Source organism: Trachymyrmex cornetzi, unplaced genomic scaffold (genome assembly GCF_001594075.2).
Source record: "Trachymyrmex cornetzi isolate Tcor2-1 unplaced genomic scaffold, Tcor1.1 scaffold25, whole genome shotgun sequence".
Lineage (NCBI taxonomy): Eukaryota > Metazoa > Arthropoda > Insecta > Hymenoptera > Formicidae > Trachymyrmex > Trachymyrmex cornetzi.
The window spans coordinates 281,591-294,857 of NW_017297166.1; the positions used below are offsets into that span (position 1 = coordinate 281,591).

At 33.4% G+C, this 13,267-nt stretch overlaps 1 protein-coding gene across 1 annotated transcript; it reads right to left on the reverse strand.

Moving 5' to 3' along the window:
- Positions 1 to 4,587: 4,587 nt before the first annotated feature.
- On the reverse strand, positions 4,588 to 5,846 carry LOC108761506 (gastrula zinc finger protein XlCGF7.1-like). Its single transcript, XM_018508104.1, has 5 exons — positions 5,771 to 5,846; positions 5,475 to 5,649; positions 5,210 to 5,377; positions 4,945 to 5,112; positions 4,588 to 4,846 (listed from the first exon to the last, which is right to left on the reverse strand). The coding sequence occupies exons 1-5, from the start codon at positions 5,844 to 5,846 to the stop codon at positions 4,588 to 4,590; spliced, it is 846 nt and encodes a 281-aa protein (XP_018363606.1).
- Positions 5,847 to 13,267: the final 7,421 nt, after the last annotated feature.

Genomic DNA, 13,267 nt, shown 5'->3' on the forward strand with positions numbered 1-13,267 from the left:
GTCGGTACATACATCTCTATTACTTTGTCTTAAAGCTTCAGAGGGGGTAGCTTTGAAGATGATTATTATAAAACAAATATAAAAATGGTAACATAAAACAAATAATTGTTGAAATAATATAAAGTTATCAAAAACACTAAAAATATTAATTATGAACTGTATATATCTTACCATACGGTTGAAGCACATATTCTGTTGTGTCACTATGTGTTGGTCCACTTGAAATACGTTGCGAATGAGATTCCATTTTTTTGAACTTTAAAATTCTTTGAGGTATTGGATGGAGTTCGGAATGGGTGAACCCCCGATTTTCTTGTCGCTTGACTTACTATATTTTGAAGAGCTGATTACGTAAAAATTATAATATAGATTGTAAAATGTTTCGAAATGAGTAAGCTCTAGCGTAGCTAGATTCACACTCGACAATGAAAATAACCAATAAATATCGATTACAGTCGATCAATTACTATATTACATGGTAAAATTACAAGCGACTAAATCATATTTAAAATATCATGCTGTATGGTAAAAATTGTTTAAGCTATTTTATATATTTTCATGACTACTTATAGCATCTGTTCTTTTAAAATAATAAAGAATCATAAACTGCGTAACATATTTTAAAATGTTGAAATTTTACTATACCCTTTAGTAAAATTAAAAAAATACATTAAAAAAATATATTACATATCTTATTATGACACATACAAGTAAATTAAAGAAACTTATGTACAATTCTTTGAAATACTATGTTGTCCCACTATTATCATGATTTTCAGGCTAAATTCTAAGAGAAAAAATATATTACATATCTTATTATGGCACATACTAGTAAATTAAAGAAACCCATATACAATTCTTTGAAATACCGTGTTGTCCCATTATTATCATGATTTTCAGGCTAAATTCTAAGAAAAAATTCTCTCTGTGTATCGCCGGCATTGCACACCTCGAGGAGGTTACACGGTTAAGCCTGCGGCACACGATGCTTGTTTTCCTGCTGGAATGCTAGCTGAATTAGAATCTTATCATCGTATTGGATGTGATACTGGGCACTGACAGCATCGCAGCCAATACGGTGTCAAGATTCTAACTCAGCTAGCAATCCAGCAGGAAAACAAGCATCGTGTGCCCCTGGCTTTAGAGTTTGAACACATGTCGTGGGTGCGCGCGCGCGAGCATGTGCGCGTGTGCGTGTGATGTGTGCGCGTGGGCGCGTGTGTGTGAATAATAAATAATGTCTCATAATACCACTAACCACATATAAATAATTTTCTCAATAGATTCTTTCCATACGGAAGTTATCGTTTATATTTCTGTTAAGAATTTGTTACCTCTTCTACAGCGGGCGCATGTGTATGCTATTTTTGCGATTAATTAAACGAGAAAACTTTGTGAAAATTCACTTTGTTTCTGCGAGCGATTGTGCGTGAGACAAAGAAAATTACAATATGGCGACTATTTTCGGTGGGAATTCTTCCGCAGTGATGGGAGCTGGCAAAAATTCGTCTTCTCTAGGAAACTTTGTGCGCATGCGTAACATGACGTAGCAGCTCGATTTAGCCCTAGTTTCTCAACTCACGGTTAACTCTTAACCGAAGTTCAATTTATTTCTCATCTCTTTCCAATTCGAGAATTGGAAAGAGACAATGAATAAATTGAACCTCGGTTAAGAGTTAACCGTGAGTTGTGGAACTGGGCCTTAATAAAGGAGCAATACGGAATGTGGGTTTTGACGAATAAATTATAATTTTCATATATTTTCTTGATCTAGGTTTAATATATCAAAAAATACAGCTTTTAATTGCATTCAGCTCAGTAATAAAACATCAATCTATTATAATTGCACAAGTATATCTAGTACAATATATAGTTTCAATTTTAAGAAATTTTGTAGGTATTCAATTCGCGATTGTACTACATTAAATCCAACAAGGACGTAAGGCAAGAATCGATCATCTCAAATTATGTAAAGAGTAAACAGTGAGAATTTACTGGACTGTTTCGCCTTCTGAACGCATTGTCAACTTTACACGTCAGTGCTCCTGTGTCTGACAGTATTCAAATGTATCTCATGGAAAAATTATAATTACTGGAAAATTTCCATCTATATACATACACATTATATCTCGTCAAAAATTATATTTTTATTCTCATCTTCTTTCATCAATGATTCGTCAATATTAGTAACAGTAGTTATAATTGCTTTCTACCTATCACATTGTCAATTGTGGTTTGTTCTTTACTACTGAGTCATTACATATGCGAGCCTAAAAAATAAATAATTTTTTATGAAATGTGTTATTGTATATTACAATTATCTACTAAAATATGATTACGAGTATTGTGTTGGAGAAAAAGTTCTGCGGAATTTTGTTAAATCAAAATTATGTACAGAATATATTAGTTGCAAAATTTTCGAATGATTGCTCATAACTCACCGGCAAAAATCATCGTATTGCAATTAATAAAATAGATTTTTAAAGCTGAAACGTTGCTCCATGAAGTGGTGTAATTGTCAATTTAAAAAAAAAATAGAATATATGTACATTTGAGTTGAAAAAGTGATATTAATCTCCTTTTTTCTATTGTGCAATAGTTATATGGGGGAGGGGGGGGATAATAGTATCACATACTTAACTCAAATGTACATGAATTCTATTTTTTAAATTGATAATTATATACCACTTGATGGAGCACATTGCAGCTTTACGAATTTGTTTTATTAATTGCGTTATGATGATTTTTATAACGTTTTCGACTGGGCAAAAGTTAGTGCGCACCAGTGCGCACTCAGTTCACACCAACACTGAACGAGTTCCATGGGTTGCACTGAATAGTGCAAGTTCAAAAGAATATGCCAAGATTTTCAGTGCTAAAGCTGAAGTGCCACACTCATTAAATCCACACTCATTTTTGTTCACTTTGAAGCAATGTTCAACAAAATGATACAAAACTACACTAAAAGATATTAAGAGTAGGGACATGACCCCGTTTTCAATTCAACTGCGCAGATTTGCTTGTCCCTATGTATATCCTTAACTGTGATAAAACGTGCACTGAACTGGCACCGTCAAAATATCTCGTGCCACTTAGTGCGCACTGAGTGCGCACTACGCGAGTGTCGTGCGATCAAATGAACACGTGACACTAGCCAAGTGCGCATTAGCACTGCCAATCGAACACGCTCTTGACACTGAGTGCAGCCAGTGCACCCCAATCGAAAACGCTATTAATGTAGTTATGAGCAATCAAATTCAGAATGCTCCTTTTTACTAAATTCGTGAATAACTCAAGAACAAAAAATCGTAGAAATATTTTTTTTAACGATTTTGAAAAAATTCCAAATTTTCATAATATAGATAACCGATAATTTTTGCAAATTTTTTGGCACGTGACAGACCCATGAAGTGAGGAGATAAATTTCCCATTCATTCATCTCATTGCTTTCTATATATAAAAATGACAAAACCCACATAAATTTAAAAAAATACAGTAACCGTTCGAAAGTACAGATTTCAAGCTTTGAAACACTTTTTAAATTTTAATTTTAAACATTCTTAACAAAAATATTGTATTTCCAATTTGAGCTAATAAAGTACCGCAGAACTTTTCTTTCAATTCAATATATAACACAAATAAGAAGACAAATGAAAATTTATTAATGGATTTAAACGTTTTCTCATGAATGACCTGATTTAACAAATTCGCATCTTCGAAACGATCTTAATAATGATGAATATCTATATTTCTATATATAAAAATGACAAAACCCACATAAATTTAAAAAAATACAGTAACCGTTCGAAAGTAGAGATTTCAAGCTTTGAAACACTTTTTAAATTTTAATTTTAATCATTTTTAACAAAAATATTGTATTTCCAATTTGAGCTAATAAAGTACCGCAGAACTTTTCTTTCAATCCAATATATAACACAAATAAGAACACAAATGAAAATTTATTAATGGATTTAAACGTTTTCTCATGAATGACCTGAATTAACATACATATGTGTAATAACATCATCTTTTTGCGAAAAGCTCTTGTCACACACCAAACATTCATACTACTTTTAATAGCTATGTACAAATTTATGAACGTTTAGGTTATCTTTGGAAGTAAAGCTTATGCCGCAAACCTAAAATCCAGCATATTTATAAGTACAGAAAAGTAAAAATAAAAAACAACCAAATGAGAAATAATTGAAAAGAACCCTAACGATAATTTGAAGGTACATACATACCTCGCAAAGATGTAGTTCCTCATCTCTATGTATTTTTGTATGAGTAATATCGAATGGAATATAGATAAATGTAGTTGGATATTCGTTACATTTATACGGTTTTTCACCGTTGTGCTTCATGTTTATATGATAATGCAAACTTTGTTTTGTTGCATAACAGTTCTCACATTGGGCACACTTGTAAAGTTTTTCATTGTTATGTATCTCTCTCTTATGCCTGTCTTGATTCGATTTTTGACTATAAAATAACGGTAACAATATTAAACATTTGTTACCAATTTAATTAAGCATAGAGATTGTAATATCAAATAATTCTTCTAATTTTTGTTACTCACTGAAGTACTCACCGAAATGATTCATCACAAACCTCGCATTGATATGGTTTTTCACTTGTATGAATTCTCTCATGCCTATGCAAATCACCATTATGTTTAAACGTTTTACTACATATTCCGCATCTGTACGGTCTTTTAGCGTTGTGCTTTGCATTTATATGACGACGCAACACTCGTTTTGACGTGAAACTTTTCTCACATTGGTCACACTTGTAAGGTTTCGCATCGATATGTGCCATCTGATGCGAGTTTAGATGACATTGTCGACTAAAAAATGATGGTAGCAATATTAATCATTTGTTACCAATTAAATTAAGGCATAGAGATTGCATTATGAAATAATTCTTCTGATTTTTGTTACTCACTTAAATGATTTATCGCATAATTTGCATTGATATCGTTTTTCATCTGTATGAATTTTTTCATGCTGATGCAAATAACGTTTTGCCTTAAATGTTTTGTCACACACTCCGCATATGTGAGATTTCATTTCGATATGTACCTTCTTGTGCTCGTTTAGATTCGATTTTCGTCTAAAAAATGATCGTTGCAATATTAATCATTTGTTACCAATTAAATTAAACACAGAGATTGCATTATTAAATAATTCTTCTGATTTTTGTTACTCACTTAAATGATTTATCACAAAGTTCGCATTGATATGGTTTTTCACTTGTATGAATTATTTCATGCTTATGCAATTCACTTTTTCTCTTAAATGTTTTGTCACACACTCCGCATCTGTGAGATTTCACTTCGGTATGTACTACTTTGTGCTCGTTTAGATTCGATTTTCGACTAAAAAATGGTCGTTGCAATATTAATCATTTGTTACCAATTAAATTAAACACAGAGATTGCATTATTAATTAATTCTTCTGATTTTTGTTACTCACTTAAATGATTTATCACAAAGTTCGCATTGATATGGTTTTTCACTTGTATGAATTATTTCATGCTTATGCAAATCACTTTTGTTCTTAAATGTTATGTCACACACTCCGCATATGTGAGGTTTTACGTCGGTACATACATCTCTATTACTTTGTCTTAAAGCTTCAGAGGGGGTAGCTTTGAAGATGATTATTATAAAACAAATATAAAAATGGTAACATAAAACAAATAATTGTTGAAATAATATAAAGTTATCAAAAACACTAAAAATATTAATTATGAACTGTATATATCTTACCATACGGTTGAAGCACATATTCTGTTGTGTCATTATGTGTTGGTCCACTTGAAATCCGTTGCGAATGAGATTCCATTTTTTTGAACTTTAAAATTCTTTGAGGTATTGGATGGAGTTCGGAAAGGGTAAACCCCCGATTTTCTTGTCGCTTGACTTACTATATTTTGAAGTGCTGATTACGAATATAATAATGAAATTTGGCGACATGGTCATTTCCAAGGTCAAATATTTAAAAAAACGACTTTTTCACGTTTTATCGACTTTCTACGCTAAGTGATTCATCCCTCCTCTCTGCTTAGGGGCACACTAATTCCACGCAAAGCGACTTTCACGCCTCTGCTTAGGGGCGCACAACTTTTACTCGAAGCGACTCTCACCTTGTGACTTATGGCGACGTGGCTTATGGCGACATCCGTTTTGAAACCGAAAACATTACCTTTAAAATGACATAAAGAAAATTGTTCTAGCTTACCCAGGAGCAGAGTTATCAGGTTTCAAAGTAGAACTTATTTTTTTGCAAGATATTGACTAAGTATACAGTACTAAATATCTATATTTCGGGTTCAACTCCCGACCGAAATAATATTTTTCACAATAAATAAATTTATTTACAAACGGCAATCGCGTTGTGCACGTGTCAAGGAAGTTGCACGGTTAAGCCTGCGGCACACGATGCTTGTTTTCCTGCTGGATTATTAGCTGAATTAGAACCTTACCATCGTATTGGCTGTGATACTGGGCACTGACAGCATCGCAGCCAATACGGTGGCAAGATTCTAATTCAGCCAGCAATCCAGCAGGAAAATAAGCATCGTGTGCCGCTGGCTTTAGAGTTTGCACACATGGTGTGTGTGCGCGCACGTGCGCGTGTGTAAGGAATAAATGATAAAGTCTCATAATACCACAAACAATATAAATAATTTTCTGAATATTTCTAAATAGTTATTTTTCAATAGTTCGCAATAGATTCTTTCCATACGGAAGTTATCGTTTATATTTCTGTTAAGAATTTGTTACCTCTTCTACAGCGGGCGCATGTGTATGCTATTTTTGCGATTAATTAAACGAAAAAACTTTATGAAAATTCACTTTATTTCTGCGAGCGGTTGTACGTGAGACATGGAAAATTACAATATGGCGACAATTTCCGGGGGGAATTTTTCCGCAGTAATGGGAGCTGGCAAGAATTCGTCTGCTCTAGGAAACTTTGTGCGCATGCGTAAAATGAGCATCTCGATTTAGCCCCAAGGTGCGCTCCGTATCGCGCATGATGCGCATGATGCATCCTTTGTCCTTGTTTAACATTTGGTGAGCAACAAGGATAAACGACGCATTATGCGCACCATGCGAGATACGGAACGAACCCCAAGTTCCACAACACACGGTTAACTCTTAACCGAAGTTCAATTTATTTCTCATCTCTTTCCAATTCGAAAATTGGAGAGACAATGAATAAGTTGAACCTCGTTAAGAGTTAACCGTGAGTTGTGGAACTGGGCCTTAATGACGGAGCAAAACGGAATGTGGGTTTTGACGAATAAATTATAATTTTCATATATTTTCTTGATCTAGGTATAATATATAAAAAAATACAGCTTTTAATTGCATTCAGCTCAGTAATAAAACATCAATCTCATTATAATTGCAGAAGTATGTCAATATCTAGTACAATATATAGTTTCAATTTTAAGAAATTTTGTAGGTATTCAATTCGCGATTGTACTATATTAAATCCAACAAGGACGTAACGCAAGAATCGATCATCTCAAACTATTTAAAGAGTAAACAGTGAGAATTTACTGGACTGTTTCGCCTTCTGAACGCATTGTCAACTTTATACGTCAGTGCTGCTGTGTCTGACAGTATTCAAATGTATCTCATGGAAAAATTATAATTACTGGAAAATTTCCATCTATACATACACATTATATGTCGTCAAAAATTATATTTTTATTCTCATCTTCTTTCATCAATGATTCGTCAATATTAGTAACAGTAGTTATAATTGCTTTCTACCTATCACATTGTCAATTGTGGTTTGTTCTTTACTACTGTGTCTTTACATATGCGAGCCTAAAAAATAAATAATTTTTTATGAAATGTGTTCTTGTATATTACAATTCTCTACTAAAATATGATTACGAGTATTGTGTTGGAGAAAAAGTTCTGCGGAATTTTGTTAAATCAAAATTATGTACAGAATATATTAGTTGCAAAATTTTCGACTATCTGGCGTGAAAGCTTAAAGTTTTTCAAAAAAATGTACGTTTTCAAAAAATGTTAAAACGACTTTTTGTTACCAAGTCACACATGGATTAAATAAAAGGACATTCTGATTTGGATTGCTCATAACTCACCGGTAAAAATCATCGTACTGCAATTAATAAAACAGATTTTTAAAGCTGAAACGTTTCTCCATGAAGCGGTGTAATTGTCAATTTAAAAAAAAAAAAAATATATGTACATTTGAGTTCAAAATGTGATACTACTCTCTTTTTTTCATTGTGCAATGGGTATATGGGGGGGGGGGGGGGGGATAATAGTATCACATTTTTAACTCAAATGTACCTGAATTCTATTTTTTAAATTGATAATTATACCACTTGATGGAGCAACATTGCAGCTTTACGAATCTGTTGTATTAATTGCGTTATGATGATTTTTATTGTAGTTATGAGCAATCAAATTCAGAATGCTCCTTTTTACTAAATTCGCGAATAACTCAAGAACAAAAAATCGTAGAAATATTTTTTTTAACTATTTTGAAAAAATTCCAAATTTTCATCATATAGATAACCGACAATTTTTGCAAATTTTTTTGGCACGTGACAGTCCCTTGAAGTGAGGAAATAAATTTCCCTTTCTTTCATCTCATAGCTTTCTATATATAAAAATGACAAACCCACATAAATTTAAAACATACAGTAATCGTTCGAAAGTAGAGATTTCAAACTTTGAAACCGTTTTTAAATTTTAACTTTCATCATTTTTAACGAAACTATTGTATTTCCAATTTGTGCTAATAAAGTACCGCAGAATTTTTCTTTCAATCCAATATATATCACAAATAAGAAGACAAATGAGAATTTATTAATGGATTTAAACGTTTTCTCATGAATGACCTGATTTAACATATGTGTAATAACATCATCTTTTCGCGGGAAGCTCTTGTCACACACCAAACATTCATACTACTTTTAATCGCCATGGACAAATTTATGAACGTTTAAGTTATCATTGGAAGTAAAAGTTATGCCGCAAACATAAAATCCAGCATATTTATATGTACAGAAAAGTAAAAATAAAAGAACAACCAAATGAGAAATAATTGAACAGAACACTAACGATAATTTGAAGGTACATACATTCCTCGCAAAGATGTAGTTTCCCATCTCTATATATTTTTGTATGAGTAATATGGAATGGAAAATAGATAAATGTAGTTGGGTATTCGTTACATTTATACGGTTCTTTCACCGTTGTGCTTCACGTTTATATGATGACGCAAACTTTGTTTTGTTGCATAACAGTTCTCACATTGGGCACACTTGTAAAGTTTTTCATTGTTATGTATCTCTCTCTTGTGCCTGGCTAGATTCGATTGATGACTAAAAAATAAACGTAACAATATTAAACATTTGTTACCAATTTAATTAAGCATAGAGATTGCATTATGAAATAATTCTTCTGATTTTTGTTACTCACTTAAATGATTTATCACAAAATTTGCATTGATATGGTTTTTCACCTGTATGAATTTTTTCATGCTCATGCAAATTTTTTTTTCTCTTAAATGCTTTACCACACACTCCGCATATGTGAGATTTCACTTCGATATGTACCTTCTTGTGCTCGTTTAGATTTGATTTTTGACTAAAAAATGATCGTTGCAATATTAATCGTTTGTTACCAATTAAATTAAACACAGAGATTGCATTATTAATTAATTCTTCTGATTTTTGTTACTCACTTAAATGATTTGTCACAAAATTCGCATCGATATGGTTTTTCACCGGTATGAATTATTTCATGCTGATGCAAATTTTTTTTTCTCTTAAATGTTTTACCACACACTCCGCATTTGTGAGATTTCACTTCGGTATGTACCATCCTGTGCGAGATTAGATTGCATTCTTCACTAATAAATGATGGTTACAATATTAATCATTTGTTACCAATTAAATTAAGCATAGAGATTGCGTTATGAAATAATTCTTCTGATTTTTGTTACTCACTTAAATAATTTATCACAAAATTCGAGTTATGAAATAATTCTTCTGCTTTTTGTTACTCACTTAAACAATTTATCACAAAATTCGCATTGATATGGTTTTTCACTTGTATGAATTTTTTCATGCTTATGCAAATCACTTTTGAACTTAAATGTTTTGTCACACACTCCGCATATGTGAGGTTTTACGTCAGTATATACATCTCTATTATTTTGTCGTAAAGCTTCAGAGGGGGTAGCTTTGAAGATGATTATTATAAAACAAATATAAGAATGGTAACATAAAACAAATAATTGTTGAAATAAAGTTATCAAAAACACTAAAAATATTAATTATGAACTGTATATATCTTACCATACGGTTGAAGCACATATTCTGTTGTGTCACTATGTGTTGAATCATTTGAAATCCGTTGCGGATGAGATTCCATTTTTTTGAACTTTAAAATTCTTTGAGGTATTGGATGGAGTTCGGAAAGGGTAAACCCCCGATTTTCTTGTCGCTTGACTTACTATATTTTGATATGCTGATTACGAATATAATAATGAAATTTGACGGAGAGAATTTTTCGTTATTTTTTTCCGCAAAATTCATTAGAAATTTCATCATGTTTGGTAATAAGCTTGAGACAACTTGACAGTAATGAAATATTATCAGTAACGATAGATTTTTTGAAATATACAAGAGACTTTTTATAAATGATGTAGTAAAAATTATAATGCAGATTGTAAAATGTATTGAAATGAGTAAGCTCTAGTGTAGCTAGAGACACACTCGACAACGGAAATAACCAATAAATATTGATTACAGTCGATCAATTACTATGTTACATGGTAAAATTATAAGCGACTAAATCAGCGATTAAAAATATCACCATGTATTGTAAAAATTGTATAAGCTATTTTATATATTCATGACTACTTAGTATTCTTTTAAAACAATAAAGAATCATAAACTGCGTAACATATTTTGAAATGTTGTAATTATACCCTTTAGTAAAATTAATAAATTATATTACATATCTTATTATGACACATACTAGTAAATTAAAGAAACTCGTATACAATTCTTTGAAATACTATGTTGTCCCACTATTATCATGATTTTCAGGCTAAATTCTAAGAAAAAATTCTCTCTGTGTATCGCCGGCATTCGCGTTATGCACATCTCGAGGAGGTTACACGGTTAAGCCTGCGGCACACGATGCTTGTTTTCCTGCTGCATTGCTAGCTGAATTAGAATCTTATCATCGTATTGGCTGTGATACTGGGCACTGACAGCATCGCAGCCAATACGGTGGCAAGATTCTAACTCAGCTAACAATCCAGCAGGAAAATAAGCATCGTGCGCCGCTGGCTTTAGAGTTTGCACACATGTTGGCTGCGTTCGTGCAGTGCGTTATCAACGCTATTTGTGTCATATTATCCTTATTTCACGTTTAATGGGTGACGAAGATAGAATGACACAAATAGCGCTAATTGCGTCTCTCCGAACCTAGCCGTTGTGTGCGCGCGCGCGCCTGCGTGTAGATGTGTGTGCGCGCGCGCGCGTGTGTGTGTGAGTAATAAATAATGTCTCATAATACCACTAACAACATAAATAATTTTCTCAATAGATTCTTTCCATATGGAAGTTATCGTTTATATTTCTGTTAAGAATTTGTTACCTCTTCTACAGCGGGCGCATGTGTATGCTATTTTTGCGATTAATTAAACGAGAAAACTTTGTGAAAATTCACTTTATTTCTGCGAGCGGTTGTGCGTGAGACAAAGAAAATTACAATATGGCGACTATTTTCGGCGGGAATTCTTCCGCAGTGATGGGAGCTGGCAAGAATTCGTCTGCTCTAGGAAACTTTGTGCGCATGCGTAAAATGAGCAGCTCGATTTAGCACCAGTTCCACAACTCACGGTTAACTCTTAACCGAAGTTCAATTTATTTCTCATCTTTTTCCAATTCGAGAATTGGAAAGAGACAATGAATAAGTTGAACCTCGGTTAAGAGTTAACCGTGAGTTGTGGAACTGGGTCTTAATGACGGAGCATTACGGAATGTGGGTTTTGACGAATAAATTATAATTTTTATGTAAAGGATTTTAAAAAAATAATATAATCGGTCAGAGAGGTAGCATTCGCGAAAGCCACTATAATGACGTACAGTATTTAAAAAGTTAAAAGCTGAACAATTCATTACTATAACCTTAATTTAGGAAAAAATTTGAAACGCCTTGTAAAGCGGGACAAAGTGTTAAAATTTGAGATTGTTCCGCCTAATTTCGGACTCCTGTACATCTTATAGCGTTTTCGGCCCGATCGGGTTTGCACCAACTTGGGTTGGATTAATCTTTTCTATTGGTTGATGTCACACGCTCTACCAATAGGAGAGCGCAAAACGTCCTTAATCCAACCCAGGTGCAAACCCGGTCGGGCCGAAAACGCTATTAGTGACCAACCGTCCCAAATATCATACGTGGTATCCCAATGTATACGATAGTTAAGTCCGGATCTACAATAGGTGTTTTATACATTATGCCGTAAGAAATTGATCAATTACAGTCGAATCCGAGAAGAATAAGCGACTGTGATTCGCCCATTTCTTATGGCTTAAGGCTTAAAACCCTATTGTAGATCCGGGGTAAGGCTGCTCATCTTTAGTCCACAAATACAATAGAGTAGTAATGGCTACTGCACACTGGACGCGATGAGCGATGAGCGACGAGCGATATCCAATAAAAACTCTGCTTTTTCTCACGTGACGACGTAAAGCAAAGCTCTCATTGGATATCGCTCGTCGCTCATCGCTCATCGCGTCCAGTGTGCAGTAACCATAAGCCTTAAGCCTTAAGGAATTGATCAATCACAGTTGAATGTGAGAAGAATAATCGACTATGATTGGTTAATTCCTTAAGACTTAAAGCTTACTACTCTATTGTGTTTGCGGACTTACGCATGCGCACACAGTTTCTTATGGCGTGTGTACACGATGCTAGAAATCGTTCCGAGAAGAAAGAATTGACCAATCGCAATGGTCATGTGATCAAATTGTCATGATCAATTTGATCACATGACCATTGCGATTGGTCAATTCTTTCTTCTCGGACCGATTTCTAGCATCGTGTACACACGCCATTAGAGCAGACCAAAGACATAAGGCCTGTTCTTTTTGGTTGAACTTTTGCACCAGTTCATTTTTCTTTCTTTTCTATCCGGCAGGAAAGAAGAGGAAGAAAGATGAACTGGTGCAAAAGTTCAGCCAAAAAGAACAG

What these genes read in the sequence shown, in the direction of transcription:
- LOC108761506 (XM_018508104.1), bottom strand. Translation starts at nt 5,846, where the DNA reads ATGGAATCTCATTCGCAACGGATTTCAAGTGGACCAACACATAATGAC. An exon ending in CTTTGTGATAAATCATTTAA is followed by an intron (nt 5,378 to 5,474) that starts GTGAGTAACAAA and finishes ACCATTTTTTAG; the next exon opens with TCGAAAATCGAATCTAAACG. An exon ending in TTATGCGATAAATCATTTAA is followed by an intron (nt 4,847 to 4,944) that starts GTGAGTAACAAA and finishes ATCATTTTTTAG; the next exon opens with TCGACAATGTCATCTAAACT.